The following is a 20751-nucleotide window of genomic DNA, read 5'->3' as shown; positions in this document are numbered from 1 at the left end:
TGTGGAGTCTCCTTCTTTGGAGATCTTCAAGACCCACCTGGAGATGTTCCTATGCAACCTGATCTAGGTTGACTTGCTTCTGCATCGGGTTGGACTAGATGATCTCTAAAGGTCCCTTCCAATTCTACCATTCCATAATTATATACATGTATCTACAAATTTACATACACATGCACTTACTATCTATTTTGTTTGCTGTGCTGCATCACTTTAGCTAAACTCAACAGACTCTTTACAGTACACACAAGCATTTAAAAAGGTTACTAGTGGAAACTCAACCCTATGGAGAATATTAGTTATCTAAAATGTAACAAGGGACAATTTCATTGCAACAGTCTCTTACGTATTAATTATTTTGTATCTGTATACATATTACATTGATGGCAGATACAGATGGAGACATACAATTAGGTTAGAAAAGATACTACCAGACCATCAAACAGGATCTTGCAGCCTTCATGTTCTTCTTAACATGTGATGTTACAGGATACACACACTTCACAAAGAGGGGATTCTTTACATTAAAGGCAATGAAAACACCTACCTGCTAGGAAGAATGGATCTCTTTCCTGAGGAGGTGGAGGAGGGAGTGGTGGTGGTGGTGGTGGTGGCCCTCTCCACTGGTCCTGGATTGGCAGCCTTGGGGCTTGGGAGAAGTTGGTAGGAACTGGTCCAGGCGTGTGCTGCTGAAAATCTGGAGGGCCCTATTTAATAAAGCAGAGCTAAGATTAAGATTATCAACCAGAAATTTATCTATTGTCCCACTATAGCTTTCTGCCTTCCCCTTAAAAAATACAACTGCTTTATGAGTTATCTCCTAACATCTATACAAATTGGCAGCCTTCACTGAGTCATTCTTGCACAATGGAAGATATATTAACCCCAAGTACAGTATCTTGAAATGAATTCACAATGATTTAATAATCACTAGCACCACAGGAATGCCCTTTCTTCTCAAGCTTATTGAAATCCATGCAATTATTGACCTTTCCTATTAATAATTAAAAAAAAAAAAACCTTAATGTCTACTTTAGAAGACATTCTTGACATTTATCTTCTTAACCCATGCTATTGGCCACCATCAATTTAGTCAACATAAGCTACAGAAGTAAGAAGATTTACTTAAAAAAAAATCTTTTCTTTTTTTTATGGCATTCAGAAAATTAAAGAAATCATCTTTCAAAAAGAAGTAACATGAAAGTAACACCTCTGTCTAGTCACATCTGAAGCATTGTAAGAAAGAGTGCAAAATTATCTTTCCTCCAGTAAGGTTGTTCTGTTTTGTGGGGTTTTTTAATGTAAAGTGAGCCTTTGCATGTTGCAGAAAGCACAAGTTAATCCAAAAGCAGTGCTTTGCAGGAGACAGTTGAGTAATTCATACTATCATTCTTTTTTATGCCAAAATTTGACAAACTGTGTCAGCAACCTCTGATAAACAGAGTTTTGTTCACATAAATGACTAAATTCACAAGCACTTCCTTATTATGTGTGAGTAGATTAAGTAATGAAAGTAATCTATGAACACTTTGTCTTCCTTTTTATACAGATTCTGAAAATCGGTGGTAACATCTGTTCTGTCTAGCTCTGACGCTTAAAAGTTTAATATTTTCTATTGCTGAAGACAAGCTTTTCAAAACAGATTTCAGATCAAACTACCAGACTGAATGAAATAGGTCCCTTCACCTGAACAGCCCCTTCACCAGCCAATGACCAAAGGACTAAATTGCATTCAGCTGCCCTTACCAACAGTATGAACAGCCTCACTCTATTTTATTTATACTGCAAAAATACTAGCATTTTAGGAAAAGGAATTTCCTAAACAGCAAAAATGGTCATTTCCCCTGGAAATGGAAGGCTACTGGCTACATAAGTAGCACAAGACAAAGCTGCTTCACATCCTTTAACCAGCACAATAAACTGGGATTGTCAAGGACCAAAGAAGTAGATGAGAGGCACTGAGGATCACAGTCATCATTAAATCTGCGGCCTTCTTGAAAACACCTGAACGGGGTTATGAGAGACACTAAGGCCTTTTATTTGGAAGGGAGACTGTGACTGCTTATTTTATGTCATTATACAGCCATCAACTGTAAATGTGTTATCATTCCTAGAGATTAAAGGGTCTATATCCCATCACCAGTGCTTCTAGTCAGCCAGTCTCCTGTGGGTATTTCATTTAGTGGAAAGACATTATATTACACTCAAGCATGACAGTCTTCATAACATACATACTGTTTGTAGGAGGAGCTGCTTCTGCAAGTGAACAGTTACCAACACAAAATATCCTTGCCACCTCGGAAGAGACTAATGTCTTTGAATTTCACAGGCTGTCTGCAAACAGCAGCAGTTGGAGGAAAAGGGAGTTATTTGGAATGGAGAAAGTGACATTTATTTGTCCCATCAAAGTCTGTTCAGGTTTAGCTGAACAAGGCTGTTCAACTGCATTGCCCTTCCCTCATACTGAGCAGGACAGTGCTGGCTGCCTGCCAAAAGACTAACTGAACACAAACCTTGAGGATCTTGACCCTTCACTCCCAAAACACACCTCTACCATCATTACATGTAGGAGCTGCCAGAAGTGTTTGCAAACTAAAGTCAAATGCATTCCCTCACCTTGGAAGCTGTGGTGATAAAAGCCTATTTCTCAAAGCATCACTCTTAAAGCCATTCTGGGAAACAGACGGCACTTCTGCAAGGTGCAGAGTCTCAAGGGAGGCACCCAGCAAACCAAATGAAATTTAGCTGTTTAGTTATTAGCTTATTACTGGATAATGCATAAGGTTATTGGAACACAGACAGTAGCAAAACAAGTTCATCAGGGCACTTTCACACAAGACGGCTTTTATCTTGCATCTTATTTATAGCACATAGTCACATGAGCATATTGCACCCGAGGAGAGAGCACAGTCTCAACAGACAACCTATTCTCGGAGAGCTCGACTTGGAAGCTCTGAGACTCTCTCTGTGTTTTCCTCTCTACACAATGTATGCCTACATATATCTTATTTCCAAAATAGCAAGTAAAAACTAAATTATGTGTTAACTTACTGAAGCCTGGGCTAATAAAGCATTAAGTATCTCATATTTGCCAGCCAAGTTGAAGAACTGGCTGCAGTAATCATCTGGCTGGTCTTGTTGCCAAGCACCAAATGGCACTACAGTGGCCATAGTCTCCTCTACCTGCTCCTTCTAAACTCAACATATTCTGTCCTGGTCAAGGCAAGATATTTATCAGTCTCTCCTCTCACTCCTAAACTTCGGTTTTAGTGCTAGAACACAAAAGACAAGCTTTAGGTTACAAAATAAACAAGTATCTCTGCTTCTATGACCAAATTTGTAATTCAGCCTCAAGTACCTTTCCAAATATTCTTTGCCTAATTAGCTTTACTGTTTCCATTCTGCTTGCTTTTCAGATACATATTCTCATCCCCATCATGTCTTTCCTTCTACTCCCTGGTTCCTAATGCCAGCATGAATCCAGCTTCCTAGTTCTAAGACTCCAAGAGGTCTGCTCTTGTGGCAGCTAGTCAGGAGCTCCCATTTACTCCACCCAAATCTGGCCTTTCTTACTGTAAACTTAAATCCAGGCAATTTACCCTCTTTCTTTTACCAGGGAATAAGTAGTAAATGAGACTATGGGTTGAAAAAGATCCTCTACTTCCATGCTCTATGCCCAGATCTCCCTCATCCCAAAGCAGCCCTGAATTGCATGGGAAGTCCTGTTGAGTTTCACACTCTTAGTGTAGCCAAACACTATTTTCTTCCTTGAAAAATTAAGCAACAAGAAACCATTCCTAAATGGCTCAGTTAGACTTCATATTTTTCACTGCTTCAATCTTGGAGTGAAAAGTATGTGGAAAACTTTCCACCAAAATGATTCAAACTGAGGCAGGCATTCAGCACAGCAACGCATGTTGGTTGAAACCACAGAAGCCTGGTACTACTACATATGCTGAGAGTAGCTTTGTATTTCCCATAAGGGAACTGTAGACACCTACGAAGCAAGTTTCAGCTAAGTCTTTGAACTGAGCTATACAAAGTTATCTTAGATCTAAGAAACACTTTTTAGAAAAAATAAGATTATAGTTTATTTATCAAAAAATCCCAGAAACCAATGACCAGTAAAAGCTATTTTAGTGTTAAAAATATAAACAATGCTAATATCAAGCTCCTTTCAGTAACAAAGATGTCCATATGGCTTAATATAAGGAGCAAATATCTACAGTCCTCTAAATACTTTCACTGATTTTACTAAGAGTTATCCAACTGTTACCCAAAAATCTCAACAAATGCCCCCCAAAATACACTGAGAAAAAAGGTATTTTTCTCTAGTTTTATTTAATGGTATATTTCATGCTATTTTATCCCACACAATTATATCCCACAAGTTCACATCAAAGTAACGCCAAAACAGTCCAACAAAATCAGAGCAAGAAAATATCTGAAGTTTGGATCTCTTCCTATTGGCCTCTCTTTTTTTTTCCATCTCTCATAGTTAAGAACTCCACTTGATAAATAAGATTCCAGTTAAAACTTTGAAGCTGAGAAATTTTTAATGATTTGCCAAACCTCTTTCCATTTTGCACCTAAAGATCCTCTTTACATCCTGCTATAAAGATGGAGGTTGTCCCTCCATGTCAGAGTTTTAGTGCTGAAACAACTGTCAGAGGTTCTCTGTCAGAGCACTTAACTCCACACAAAATGGAAGAAGGAGGTTGGGCTTTCTGAAACCTAAAACTTTCAAAAATGGCAAAACTACAAAAGTACAGCTGATATAAATCTAATCACAGCAAAGATGCATGCTGTACAATTGAGCATTGCTAACAAATACCTACTTATTTGATCACTGAGGAGATTTTAACTTTCTGTATATGACATTTTCAAGAACTGCTAAAATATGACTGATCACATTTCCTGGCTGATAACCAAAGGCCAATCATGCAAAATTAATTGCAAAGGCCTTTGTTATTTGCAGGAAAATGAATTACCAATATTTGCCTCTAAAAAAAAAAAAAAGTTTTATTCTTTTCCTTCTAATATCCATGAAAAAGACCATCCTTGAAGAGTGAAATTAAATTCAGCCCTAAATCACAGTAACACAGGGGAACCTTGTATTTTCAGATTTTACATTGCTGGTATGTTTCTTCTGAAAAAGCCTGAGACAACTCCAACAGGAATTTGATTGTGAGATGTGGATTAATTTCACATACTACACATGAAACTGAAATTTTAAGGCTGAGTCAAGAGCTACTACTTTCAGACAAAAGTGAACCTTTAAGAAAAAACAACATAACCCCAACATAAACTGTAGTAGGTCTTTTTCTAATTGTGCTTGTTTACTACTCTGAAATGCCATAACATCTTTTCTCCTATTTAATAGGAATACACTAATACTACAAATTCAACTTTTATTTATGTCAAATCCTAATTGTTTTTAAAATAGTACCAAGTTACAGAGCAGTTCTCCATTAGCTAAAGTTTTTGATGTAGTGGGTTTTTTTCTTAGCAGTAGCTAAACTATAATTCTAAGAGTGGATCATTTTGCCATTAGTGTTAAACTCTACATTCAGCATGTATTTCCTCCTAATAACCCCCAAGCACCCTCTGGTATTTTGTAGAAAAAACCACGCAGAGCTATTTAACTTCAAAAATTAATGAAGAGCAGGTGCAAAAGCCAAGTTTCATAATGGTCTATTTTTGATAAAATAAGCATACTGTAACATAGATGCATAATAAATCTTTATATGCACAGTAGTTATTTCCATTTTTCATGGTTTTGCTATCCGGACAGTTTCAAATTACAACCAACTACTCACTACACATGTCAACTAAGGCTCCCTGTAAAAACCAGTTTTAACTATTACTTCATCATTATACCTTTTGCAAAACTTCCCTACTTAATAATTCTGAAAAAATCTGATGGCCTTCAAAATACCTATTTTCATGTTAATAAGTTTCAACCTAACAAAAGAGAGAATTACAAATTCATATGATCAGCCAAGGCTGCAAGATTCTACCTTTCAGTCCAACACTGGGGACATCTCTGGCAGTGGGGTAAAGGACAAAATATTTACATGCCTTTCCAGTGAGACCCCCACAAGGCTAGATCACATTCATATAGACGATGATTCCCAAGACTGAGTTACTAAACAGCTGTATGAGAAAGACCCATCAGAGTGTATATGGTAACTTTTTGGAGGAGTCTTCTCCCCTTTTCATCATTACTGGATTATTTCGTATCATTATTACATTAATTTTTATTATTTAGTGTCATTACTAGATTGATTACTTAGTAGAAGAGTATTAAATTGTAAAGAAAGGCTCCTAAAATGCAGTTTTAGCTAGCTTTAAAGCCAGTTGCACAAACAGCACTGAATCAGGAAACAGCACGAGGCCTGGGGCAGAGGTACCTGCCACACCATAGGCTGGCCTAGGAGCCGTTAAGCCTGACAACACATATCCCTTCCCAAAACTGCAACCACTTCAGCACTGTGATTGTTTCTAAACCACTACGTGCAGCCCTGAGGTTAACAGGTACTTCAAAGATTAGAGAGGAAAACTGTCATTTTGGAAAGTTGGAGAGCTTCCGAACGATCTTCTCAGTAAGGCTTTGGGAGCTGCAAGGGGATACAGTTATGGCTACTCTGTCTTTTCCTCTGTGAAAACCTAAACATCTCACTGCCTGTACACTGAAAGTAACGTACTGAAGATTAAGATATTTCTTTAACTAACAAACAAAGTAATTTTTGGTCTGGACTTTTTCTTGGTTTTAAGGAGTATGTGTAACCCTATAATTTAATTTATCCTCATCTGATTTTACTCTAAAAATTCTTGTGTATGTATTCTCTTTTTTTAAATACAAGAACTGATGTCTAGAAGGAAATTTCATTAGAAATGGGCTTCTATGTAGATTTCCAAAAGAAATAACAACCAGAAATTTTAGAAGTTCTCAAAAGGAAAAGATAACTGCTCACAGGTGCTACTGACATGTTTTATCGTCAGACATTTTATTGTCTTAAGACAATAAATTTTGTGAAGTTTACTCTGACAAAAAACCCATACCCACTGTTCCTCAACACACACCGTAATTTACAGCACCTCAGACTGACATTTTTATACAATTCTGCATGCCTGCAGGTTGCACAATTTCCCCGTTAACTAACTTCCATTATTCAATATAGCTAAGGCATACTGTATCAATCACTTTTGGAAAAAAAAATGCAATCCAAACTTGTGTCTACAATTCATTAGAGTTGTGAATAGTTCATTGAACATGACTTTCGCACACCCAGGCAATCCCACCTTCTGAAAGAACAGGAGATAAGGTTACTCTAATCCTTTCAAAGAACTGCACTATTCTGCCTTCCTTTTATCCCTTTAAATATCCTTCCTAGTTAAGAAATTAACACTCTTTCTCATACAATTCTTACACAAATTGTACTTTTACTTTTCTGCATCTCTTGTTAATTACATGATGTTATCTCCAATAATCTATTCATGAAGCATAGATAACTCTGGTTACCAATAAAAGGGAAAACTTAGCATAAATTGCTTAGCACAAAGTTAATCTTATAAAGCAAGGAATAAAGAGGATCTAACAGCTATTATATGACTTATCAGCTTCTCTAAAAGGGTCACTCTACTTTTTTTCATGAGACTAATTAAATACCTTAACAATGTCATTGAAACTTCATGAATCTTTCAATAAATTACACCCCGAGTCTACAACATGTTTTCATTTATTAATCTCACTTAAAATGCAAAGAGCTAGGAGAACTCCATTGACAGTTAAGCAGGGCCACTCAGCTAATTCTTCTTATATGGTTTAAATGCAAAGAATAATGACCACTATAACCTATGACAATTAAAACTATAGCCATCTGTCACAAGATGTTAATCCTCTTATTTCAGTAGCTACTAGACTTTTTGAAAAGCTTTCCTAAAATGCCTACCTTCCAGTACAAGGAACTGACTTTCCACTCTTTTGTGTAAGAAGCCCTGCTTCTTATACCTTGGATATGGCTCAGCAATTTTCAAGTTAAAATGTACACATCCCACAAACTACAGTTCTTCACATTCAGGTTTCATAGAATTCTGATTTATTGTGCACAGCATACAGAAAAGGAACAAGTCACTGAAATTTAAGTGTATTTTGATATTTCCTTAAATATAGTTTAAATCACTCAATAGTGTCCCTGTGATGTCTGACAACCACATAATTCCAAAAAGGTGAACTAAAACCCAGCAAGTATGAAGATTTTCCCAATGGATTTAGTATTATAAGAATCCCTTGTATAAAAACTCATGACTAATTTTTGTCCTTCTAGATTGTAATGCATTTAAGTTCAGAATGATCATAAAGCTCAAGACAATGAATGTATGCTATCTATTCATGAATCCTTTCAATGCTTCTGGAATATGCTTTCTGAGGAGAAAATGCAAGGAGATAGCAAGTATGTTGACTGGACAATATTACAGGCAAACTGAATCTGAGAGAGAATGGGTTGATACTTCCCTCAACTGAGCTGAACATAATAACATTAAAGTGTGCCACATAAATTCAACAGGATTCTGCTCAGTACTACAAAACTTCTAAGGGATGAGGATGTGTGTTAGGACATTTAAGTACATGTCCAGGTCATTTGGAAGAGAAACCATCAATGCCTGATTTCACTGTTTATGGTCTCAAAATGAATTTCAGACAGCACTGAAAACCAGTACAAGCAAGGAGAGAAAGGCATGGAATCCCTTGTTATTACACCAACTCATGTAGCTAAAGGAAGGACAGGCAATACATAAAAAAGAATGATATTGCCAGCATACTAAGACAATTCCAAACAGTTCAGGAGATCAAAGCTAAAATTTAGATACACTGCACATGAAGATATGCTTTTCCAGCAAATCTCAGAGCATCTGTCCTAATATATCAATCAGTGACGTATCTGTGCTGTAAATGGAGACAAAATACTCACAACTCCAGTGTGTTTCAGTAAGAGAAGCAACAAAGCACACTGGCTCACAAGCAACCCATGCCTCACAGATAGGTTTCTTGGACCTTCATCTGCTCTATTATCAAGGTATATACTTTAGAAATGAAAAATCTGCAGGACAAGTGGTTCCATTCAAGAACAATTCTTAGAAAACACTCCTAAATGGAATGCAGGTATAACATAAACATTGTTAACTAAATGCTGGCTCTAGGTTTAAATTTGTAACAGTGCTGACGTGAAGAAAAAACATGCTCCAAACTATCTGTTTTGTATGACTGAAGGATGAGCATCTCGAGCAATAAGAGACAGGCTGTAACAAGAAATAGTGTGACAGACAAGTTGTAGCAGCCCACATTGCCTGAAGGAACAGAAAACCCAAACCTCTCAGATTAGAGTGCGAACTGATTTCTTTAACAGATGTTTTAAATTAATCCATCTGGAAGATTCAGTTTCACTTGAGTTTGTAATCCTCTTCAGGGGTGTGCTGCCAAAGAATGTGTGATCAATTTGTTTGGTGCCCTCTAATTTTAAAAATAAGTACAATACAGAAATATCACAAATAGAAATTGAAGAGTAAAAGAGACATTAAGTGCTGTTTAGAATCATAGAATGGTAGAGGTTGGAAAGGACCTTTAGATATCATCTAGTCTAACCCCTCTGTCAAAGCAGGTCCACTTAGATCAGGTCATACAAGACCGTGTTCAGGCAGGTTTTGAAAACCTCCAGAGAAGGAGACTCTATAACCCCTCTGGGCAGCCTGTGCCAGGGCCCCCTCACCTGAACAATCAAATAGTTTTTCCTTATATTTAAATGGAACTTCTTGTGTTCCAGCTTCATCCCATTACCCCTTGTCCTGTCACCAGTTACAACAGAAAAAAGGGATGCCCCAACCTCCTGACATCCACCATTTAGATATTTGTAAATATTAAATGAGATCCTTCCACAGTCTCCTCTTATCTAGACTATACAGCCCCAGGTGCTGCAGCCTTTCCTCATAAGGAAGATGCTCCAGATCCATGATCATCTTGGTGACCCTGAACTGGACTCTCTCCAGAAGTTCTGTCCCTCTTGAGCTGGGGAGCCCAGAACTGGACACAGGACTCCAGATGAGACCTCATCAGGGCTGTCTCTTGAAGGACAAGAATGTCATAACCATTTTATTTAAAAATTACAAAATCTTTCTGTATATTTTTGTGCTGAAAGCTAACAGATTTAGAGATATGTAAAAATCAGGGACCCAAAAAGTTTTGGACCTCTTCTGCTTTCAGAACTATTGAGATATGACATCTAAAAAACTAACAAAGTTCATACCTTCTCCTTGGACTTACCAGAGACTTCTCTATGGTACTATTATTACAGTATTTAGTCATCTCGCGTATCTTAGCGACCCGCAAGTCACTGATGATTAGAAACAACTCCAAGGTCAGGACTGAACTGGATCATGAATATCAAATTCAGGATTTCTACACTGCACTCCAAGCCTGATGGTGCAGTTACAGTTAATTTTAAAACAATGTGAATACCTCAAAGATAAATACATGTGACTAGGGGATGGATGCTTCTCCCTTCAAAATAACTGCTCAGATTGCTACAAAAAAGTCAAGAAGCAGCCAGCTTTATAGAAAACAAATACTAGAATTGCTGCTAATCTGGACTTTGATCTGTATGAGAAAATGACATTTCAGACCTGACTATTTAGTAGTTAAATTACCTGATTCCTGATTTCTTATTCAGTAAGGAAATCTCTTTTTGGAGGTTTGCAACACCTCTGACATTTGCATACACTTTGATGCAAGAACTTTACATAACCAGAGCTCCCAATGTACTTGCAAGTACATGCTGCAGGTGTTGAGCATGAAGGCCTGAATGTTTTCTCCCTCTTGGATATCCTACAGTCAACCCATAATATTTCTCTAAATTAACTCATATTACTATAAATAGCAATATGACTTACTGTTTTACCCTTAATGAAGCACTTTCTCCCTTCATATTGTAAAGAAACAGCAAGAACTGAAGGTGCAAAAGGAGAATAAATACCAGTTTATAGATTTTTCTGTATTGTGATGAGAAAGATACTGAATTATCTTTTGAAAGGACATTTTATCAGCTCAGTGACAACAGCTTAAGAGAAGTACATGACCATCTATGACTCTATAATGTTATAATAAATATCTTCCAGTTCGCCATTCAGTGTTTAAATACTAGATTCTTTTTACTGCATTGTAGTAGGAAGTCAATTGTGTATTTTAATTGGATTTCTTTGTAAGTCTTGACTTCTGTAAAGTATTTCTTTAACAGTGCCCAATTGATGCCTGAATAGCTACAGACATAATCCTTTTTCCTTTTTTCTTAATAAATCTTGTGTTTTGCTCACAAGGCTTAAAAAAACTTCAAATTTCATACCTACAAATATAGCAAAAACAATGTACATACCTATGTATGTAAAAAATACATCCAAATCAGAACCTTTTTACTGTGAGAGTGACTGAGCACCAGAATAGGTTGCCCAGAGAGGTTGTAGAGTGATCATTCTTTGAGATATTTAAAAGCCACCTGGGCACCACCCTGGACAACCAACTCTAGGTGGCCCTGCTTGAGCATAGGGTTGGGCAAGATGATGTGCAGAGGTCCCTGCCAATCTCAGCCATGCTAGGATTCTGTATTATAGCTGGTACTCAAGCTGAGATTGAAAAAAATCTAGCATCATTAACATATGAGAGAAAAAAAAAAAACAAACAAATCATAAAGAAGTCACAACTGGCTTCCTTGGCAGTGCTGACTAGCAAGCACTTAAATAGAAAATAGCTACAAGATAAAAATGCACAAGATCTGTTTGATTTTAATATCTACTGAGCATGTGTGCACTAGAGCTAGCATGACAAGTTAAAGGGTTACTGCATTTAGAAACCATCTATTTCTCTCTTATTTAATAGCTGTTACCATCATGTTTAGCTGCTGCTGCTCCTCCTGCAGATGGGAATTCATTGATATGATTAAATTTGATGGTATGATAATGTATGGTAATCGTGATTAATCAGAAGCCCACTAGCAAATGAAGGATGTTGGGTATTATGTCACCTGCATTTTAAACTGCATTCCCTCTATGCCAGTCTGACAATATTTGACAGCTGGAGGGATCTCATGCTGCATCTGCTTGCTACTACTTATAGATCTGATAAGAGAAAGTGCCCATCGTTCCTTCACTATCTTAAGTGCTGTAATTACAAGGCTTTGCAGTCAAGTTGTGAAAACACTGTTAAAAATGAAAGCTTTTTGCTAGCTGCTGAACAAGCTCTGTTTCACATCTGCAAGGGCCATAATCTGAAAGAAATGTAATTTGATGCAGCAGTCTCATTCAAACATGATTTGCATGAAATGCTGTATAAAGCACTATCCAAGAAATGTCAATCAACCACCTGATACCGTGTATCCTGTTAAATGAAAACAAAATGCTTTCTACACTACCTGTGATCTGCCACTGCTACACAGTAATAGAGTGAAAATTTCATTTACTGTTACTCATTATAGTAAAGCCATAGCTAAAGCAGAATAATTGTGAGGAAGTAGAAGAATCCTTTTCACAAATGGCTTTTTATTTCCAAGAACAGTTTGTCTCCTATATACATATTGCTGCAAACATGTATTAATTACTAAATATCGTTACTTACTAAATATTGGCTTAAAAAGACTGACTACACTCACACATTGGACTGTTATAAGCCATGACCTTAGCAACAGTTTCTAGAGCCCTTATTCATTTGAAGCAATTCACAATTGAATTTAAAACAACAAGGAAAAAATTCACTCCCTAATTACGTTTGCCACAAGAAGCATCAAACACTATTGCTAAGAGTTTTGTTTCCAAAAAGCACAGCAAACTTCTGCTTTTAGATATTGCAAAAGGTGTTTACACAAAAGCATGTCCACAGACCCAGGCACACTGTAATATCTATTGAGCTGCCTCAAGTTTGCTAAAATGGTGTGGGAGGCGGATCCAAGGGCCACCTTGAGTAAAAAAGTTAATCATATCATAGTGTACCTTTTATAATTATTCTGGGTAACAGTAATTCCTTGTTTGACAAAATGAAATGTTTCAAGCAAGTGGCAAATGAGGGACAGCAAGCTGTTCTGGGCAAAAACTGTTTCAAAATCTCTCTGATTAAAAGATAAAGAAGCCTTTAAAACCAGTGTCTGAATTTCAAACAACACTCAAAATTTCAGAATTTGTCAAAACTAGAGCTTTTAGAAATGGTGGACGAACTGAATCAAAATTTATCAACTGCCTTTCATAGTACCCATTTAAGCCAACACCTGACATACTAGAGATCAAGTAGAAGCATGTTGAATGGGAACACATAGAAATTTACTAAGGTTTTTGCAGTTTAAGGAAAAAAAAAAAATCAAGTACTTGTCTGGGATAAAGCTGATTTTGAAAGGAAATTTTAAGGAAAGTTTCAAAATCAAATAATGTTAAACCCCCCTGGGACATGAAAAGACAAGCAATATGAACTATTCACAAGTGCCTGAGGACAAGTTGCTCTATTAAAGTCTTCTTTTTACACTGAATAAAACACAATTTATGTCTTACAATTCTTTCAGACTTGAATTCAACAGCTACCCGAATGGTAGTCTGTGCACTATAGTGTCCTATCAGAGCAGAAAAGCTTTGTGCATGACGAAGTATCAAAGCCTTCCTCACCCAGATTAATCAGGCAGACACTAGTGGCGCTTCATCTTGTGCTTTGTGCCACTTCAGACTATTCCTAACTGCAGCTCTGAAACTTGAGTTGACCAAAGTTAATAAAACATGTCTGTGGGATGAACACCTGCCCATCTTGCACCACACTTGGCGTGTCAGGTTAAGGACAGCAGTTGTATTGGAATTTATCTCCATTTCCTGAAATTTCTCCTGGTAAAAGGCAAGCAACTGCATTAACAGGCTCTGATCTTTGCAATGGTTTCAGAGTAGGATCTAGGACTGAGACAGAGGAATGGCCTCACATCTCTATCCTACCTTTAACAGTGACAGACAGGTATCCCTCACAATTTCTGATTTAAGAATTTTGACAGTGAAAAACACCTTCCCTCTATGTTCTACCCTAAAACAGGCATGACAACACTCACCCCGTTTTTATAAGTCCTTAAAAATTGCTGTATATGAATTTATCTTAATAAGCATGGAAGTAGTTTTATGTTTGAAGTAAAAACTCTGTAATTTCTTTTCCATTGGGCAAGCATCAAACTATTTCAGATACAACATGCTTGTGGACTCACATACAAAACAAAAAGATTTAGACCATCAACTTAGCTCATGAAAATCACAATTTTAAAGCAAATGATTTTGCTAGTTATAAATGAAGGAATGATCTGGCCTCTACAACAGTCAGTTAGCAACAACATACACACAAAGTGCTTAGAAACACCTTTTCTATTTACTATTTAATTTCTTTACAGAACACATCAGTACCTGCATGACAGCATCCACAAAAACTAATAATTTGGTCAGAAAACACATGAAAAATTCAGAAGACTCATACAACTAGTCTATGAATAAAGCCTTCTGTCACCTCCCTTCCATGCCCAAAATAGACTGTGAAATATCAACCATGACACTGAGACAGCAATTCAGAGAAAGGCACTTTAACCACTTTAAAAACAAGACCTCCAAAAGACTTGGCCAAATAGTTCACTTAATCTGCTCTTTAAACAGGTTAAAAAAACCCATGCAGTTGGCACTTGCACAGTTCTAGGTTAATTCAAATACCTGGCAAAATATTAGCATCAACTATGCTTGAAGAATGGATTACTGTCAGCCACAGCTACCTGAAGAGTGTTTTGCATTTTAGACAAGCATAGAAGCCATTGCAGAACTCAGGGCTTGAAGTTCCAGTTAGGACAAGTTCACCATACTTCTCAGCTGCTAACATGCCTCAGATCCACCATTTATTCAGTCCTAATCAGTTGAACATAGCTCTCAAACATCTTTCATGCTAAGTGATCTTGAATGCTTACAGAGTAAGAGATACGCAGTTCTTGCTTTACGCAAATTCTTGTAAACGTTAAAATAACTTCAAGTAGGGAACACAGATTAATCCCATTATGTTCTAATGCTTCCTCTGTAAATATTTAAGGGGTTAAACTTTAAGAAGTAACTGAACTACGAGTCTTAATTTTGAATCTAAATTTTAATATTTCAAGGTAAGTGAATTTAATCAGTCTCAACTCTAAACAGGTTCAATCCTGATCACCATCACTCATTGAATACTTCATTTCTTACCATTTAGAACTTACACCAATGTACTAACGTGCTCATTAAAACTTTGTTCAACTCTGCAATTACATTCCTCTGCCGAAGGTTGTAACAATTAACCATCACATGGTTACAAGTCACTTCATTAGCCATTAATTAGTAACACCTGGTTTCCAATGGGTTTATGACTTTTAAGTGATTAGCTCCGATTGAAGCTCTTCCTCTGTTTGGAACACACACAGAGTGTGCTGACAGATTTCTCTCCTAGGTAAGATAGGAGCTCAGCAGCAATTTTTCCTTCAGTTAGGGTACTAGCCTCTTTTAGGTCTCTCACCTGCAAGAATTTCCTTAACTTTCATGTTTCTACCTCTGCTAGATTCAGTCAGAACAAACCATCCAGTTTGAAGTTAAAGGGGAAAGCAGAGTGCAAATACATTTCAGAAACACCACAACCACAAAAATCAGTTAACTATTTCCCTTTGACTACACAATCTTAAAAAGAAGGGCAGATTCAAGTTATTGGATATCCATATATGGAGATTCTTTCTACAAGGAGGAAAAAGATGAATGAACTATAGTCTGGAATACTACTTTGATCTTTTTCAAAAGCTTGTCAGCAGAGTTGTCTAAACTTCACTATACTGCTACAAGTCAACATTTACACATAAACAACTAAATTATAATGGTACTAGGCATTTGACATGTAACAAAACAAAAAAGGTAGCTCTGCAAGGTAAAACATTCAAGTCAAAGTAAATTTGACTTCAGTTCAAGAGCTAACATGCTACATTTAATAAAACAAACATGAGATATGTACACAGTGACACTTAATTCCTAATCCTGACTGATAACCTATGCAAAATTTATGAAGTACTTTATAAGGGAAGTCCATGTTATACTCATTTTATAACTCAGTGAGGAAAGATTAAGTAACTTTCTCAGGGTCATAGAGCATATTATCAGCTGAAGTAGAAAAGAAATCCCACTCAGGGCAAGCAAATCACAATACTGGATCCTTTTAGTTACACTAGCCCTCATACTCTTCGTGAAGAAAGGACAATACCGACTCTTTGCTAGTGCACTGCTTACATAAAAAGGCAGCAAGCTATCAGGCAAAAGAAGCTACCAAAAATGTTGAGTCTATTTTATTGTATTTTTTAAATTGTTGAATACAATATTAACCAGGTCTACAGCACCTCTCGACTTGCAAAACCCAACTTGAACAAAATTAAAATCTCATTTCACAGTCAATTTAAAAAAATTAATTTCCAACTTTTCTACACTGACGTAAACACATCTCAAGATGTCAATTAAAAAGCCTTTACAGATACTCCTTGTCCTCCAATTTCTTTCCCATCCCAAATTGTATTTATTGGCAAAGCAACTTAGTGTCAAAGGAAAACAAAAGCAAGATATTTGTTTTCATCAAAAACTTTTAAAATGGTGCTAAGATCGTCACATAATACTAAAGGCTGCTAAAGAAAACTATTTCCTCTCAAAACCACAATATTTTTAAATAGAAAAATATTTCTAGTCCAAAGTATTGATGGTGAGATAATAGAAGACCAGTTTCTTTAAATTAAACCAGTTTTACTGATTAAACCTTTTTCTAGTTCCCAGAAGAAACATGGCAATTTCTAAAATTCAAGTTAGTATCCAAAATATAGACATAACAATTTCTCACCTAGACGTCAAGAATGAAAAATACTCTGCGTCAAAACCAACCAGGTACACACATGGCTATCAAAACGTCACAGCAGGTTTCTGGAATCAGCTTATTTCCAATTCAACTGATCTCTATGCAAGTAACTTACTGCCTGATACTACATAGATGTTCACAAACATCTATTTCCCTCCTTCAGCACTGCTCACATTGACAGATAGGTAAGTTTTGTGTGTTCTGTGTATTAGGGAAATAATATATGGGTCTTTATTTGGAAATATTTGAAGCAAGTAACACTGAAAGAAATATTTTTTTTTCTTTTGCTTATTTTGATATGCTACAAACCACCTGAACTACAAATATCGAACAAGACTGTGAAATGATGACAAAAGGTCTGGGAAGCATGCACTCTCTCCATTCACAAAGTTTTTTAAAATTATCAACTGAAATTAGCCTAGTGAAGCAGCTGACTTATTTGTTTTAGAAGTTAGAAACATAACATAAAGTAAGGTCACGAGATGCCATTCCCACCTTTTACACAAGAAAACATGAGGGCATGTAAATGCCTGAAATAATGATAAAAGTGATTGCTGATTTTTACAGTAAATATATTTAACTGCTTTTTAAGCTTAGGGATTATTTCAAATAGCCTTTTATTATATCAAATAAAATAAGGATTCTATTTATACAGAAAGAGTCAAGTAATAAAATGAAGCCCATATTCCTTAAGACAAGATGCATTCATGCCTCTCCCACTGGAGAGACTGGTTCAACAATTTTACAGTTAAACAGAATTAATTCTATTCTCAAAAATCCATTGACCTTAAGCTTTTAACAAACATTTTCAACTGCAGAGTGTATTGTCAATATTTACAAATCCTTAAAATTATATTTCACTAGAACAGCTCTTATTTGCTATATTAATATCTCCTTGCAAATGTATGCTTATCCATATCAGAGAAGAAGAAACAGCTGCTACTCACAGGAAATCTCTGGGGTCCTACAGCAGGTCTTGGCTGAGCTGGAACTGGCAGCAAGGGCACTGAAACGAGAAGCACCTTTTAACACCATTTGTTTTACCTAACAGTTGTTATTTCCAAAAGCAGTTGCAGTAAGAAGCCATGAAAAAAAAAAATCTGTATTTATCCTCACATGTCACAGTTCCCACAATTAACTTTAAGCAACCATTCCCTCCCGTGCAACATGCAACAGGGTAATTAGGATTCTCCTTGTTAATTTACATAATTTAATTCTGTATCTTCCAGAATTAAATTGCTCCTTGTTGCAGGAAGCAAAACTAGAATACTTATTCAGCCAAAGACATCTCTTAGACAAAGCTGACAGAGGCTCTAACGGTAATTTCATGTTTCAAATAGAAGGATACATGATTATTTTGCCTTCTTAACTTCATGCCCCTCAAGATTTCCTAGGTATCTCTCAGTCTCATCACCAACCTCCCACAACAAGCATGGGCATGAGACTCGTATCTGGTATAAATCACTGTTGATAGGAGGGTAAAAATGTGACAGGCAGCAGCAATTAACAGAAAGCAAAAAGTAATCTGGCCTTTCCACCTGAGTGGTATATGCAACTACATTCCCACTTTAGGTATCATGGAACTGAAAGACTGCTATTTCATAAAGAGAGACCAGGAAGAATTAGGAAATCCTCTGCCTGATAAATAACCTCCAAAATTGGTATTTCAGGAGGATTAACATGGATGACTTGTCTATACAACTGCCTTTCCAAAGACTAGTAAAAAAAATTCTCATAACGTTAATTTAGTATTATATCATAAAGTACAAAACATCTAAGACCTGGATCACATTGGTGACTGAATCTGTAAGTGAATTGCCAATACAAAGTGTCATGACAGATTTCCCATTTTCCACTGCACTTCCTAGTTCCTGAGTTGTCTAAGAAGTTAAAAATACAAATGTTTACATGTTAAACAAAATGCCTAGAGAAGACCTTAGTAACTGAGGCACAAGTACTAATACATTAGTGGTTCATGACCATAAATGGCTTGTGTCCACTTGGGTTAAATACTTGTGGCTCAAGGACTGACAGGTAAACTTTCAGGGCCAAAGGACTAGGTGCAAGCTCCGTATCAGGTTACATGAGAAAATTAGTTGCATAGTTTCATTTTGGCTTCTAATGAACATCTGTCAATATCAAGCAGCCATGGCCACCTGGAAAAAATTGATAGCATGATCCTGACAGACCTAGGACTGAAATAGCTCAGGTATTATAGGTCAGAAAGGCACCGAGAAAAATGGCATAAGGTAGAAAAATGTCAACTGAGCAGGGCACTCATGTCTATTTCAGTATCCTGCCTCTGGCAGTAGCCTATAGAGATATTTATGTCTCTTAAGTAAATTAATTAAATATTCATAGAATCATGAAAGATAGTAGTTCAAACTCTGTGCCCTTTCAATCCTTCGACACTTGCTGAAGCAGCAGTCTCAAACAACTATTCGTTTTCCTGATGTCAAAATCTTCGATAAGTTTGAAAAGTATGTCTCAAAAATAACACACAGTGTATTGTTAAATACTATTTTAAGAAGATTAAATTGCTTTTGGCTGTAAATTCCAATGCCATATCTGAAAAGATGGAAGAAGTAATTCCCACAGAGATTATTTAGGAGAATTACAATGTAATTTTTCCCAAGACAACAAACAGTTTTTAAAAGATAAATGGCACACTCATCTACCGAGCTGCCATAAGTGCTCATTAGTTCATGTCAATTCTGGCAGCACCACAGTCTCCTTGAAATAGTTATTTTCAGTATAAACATTAATAGCAGGGGAAGGGGGTGGGGAAAATCAATACCTATCATCACAGGTTGAACAAGTATTTCACAGTACATTTTTGTACAGTCCTCAGGCATTTGTAAATTTATAATACTCAAATTTGCACATGCATTCAGCCAAAAATGAATACTTACAATTCAAAACTAATTTAGAAAATAGGATACAAAGGAAAGAGAAAGTTGTATGACAAGTAAGCAACTAAGACATGGTATTCAAATGCCACAAAAAGGCACAATTGAATGCCAGCTGACTAGTATCTGCAGCAGATAACACAGAGGCTCACATAATTGTTTTGAGGGTTTTGATAGAGTCTTTCTAAATGATTTACGAAGCTTCAAAGACAAAAAACAGTAGAAATCTGTTTTAAACAAAACTGACTTGAAAATAATCATTTTTTTGGAACCGAGATTCAAAGGCGGGCAGGGAGATGGTGGCCACTGTCTAAGACTTGCCTTTAAGACATCAAAAGGAATATGCCAATGTTCCTTCAAGAATGCTTCAACTTACTTTCAGGTTGAATTAGCTGCCTATTAGAGCTCTCACACGAGCTACTTTATTCACAGGAAAATTTCTTAGCTTACAGGAGGTTTGAGTCTATTTTCAAAAATACCAACACACTCACATTTTACGATTAACTCAAACCAAAACGACGTAGAGAAGGTATATTTCTATGACTTGCAGCTAGAGAAAGTGTCCTTGGTGCTGACAATTAGAAGTATATGAGCTTAATCCTGCCATAAAATTAGAGGGGAAAAAATGTCAGAACATTGAAAAAAAAATACCAGGACATAAGTATACATTATGCACTTGCAGGCATAGATTTCTTGGCTTCCAGGCATCAAATTTTTAACAACAGATTCCCAATAAACTTTGCACCTATCTGACTGTACTCTCCCATGTGTAAAAGCCCCCATGTATCTAGAAATATATTCAGTAAAGAAGGGGCAGGACATCATCAAGAACATGAAGTCAATCTGATCTTTCATACTTTCTGTTATCCTTGAATAAATGATGGTGTATGTGAAATACATCCT

The 20751-nt window shown here is 36.5% G+C and overlaps 1 protein-coding gene across 9 annotated transcripts in view; it reads right to left on the bottom strand.

Annotated features, from left to right (window-relative positions):
* The window catches only part of RBM33 (RNA binding motif protein 33), a 102315-nt gene that overhangs the window by 42774 nt on the left and 38790 nt on the right, over positions 1 to 20751 (bottom strand). For all 9 annotated transcript variants that reach the window (XR_009818834.1, XM_061997386.1, XM_061997388.1 and 6 more), the window contains exons 10-11: positions 17887 to 17945; positions 545 to 704 (exon numbers count right to left, since the gene is read on the bottom strand). Coding sequence is in view for 8 of the 9 variants with exons in the window: in XM_061997386.1 (XP_061853370.1) it covers positions 545 to 704; positions 17887 to 17945 (219 nt within the window). In the remaining variant the exon portion in view is untranslated. The remainder of the gene's footprint in view (positions 1 to 544; positions 705 to 17886; positions 17946 to 20751) is intronic.

Source organism: Colius striatus, chromosome 5, assembly GCF_028858725.1.
Source record: "Colius striatus isolate bColStr4 chromosome 5, bColStr4.1.hap1, whole genome shotgun sequence".
Taxonomy (NCBI): domain Eukaryota; kingdom Metazoa; phylum Chordata; class Aves; order Coliiformes; family Coliidae; genus Colius; species Colius striatus.
The sequence above is the reverse complement of the archived record's forward strand: the minus strand, read 5'-3'. Positions and strand labels throughout refer to the sequence as shown.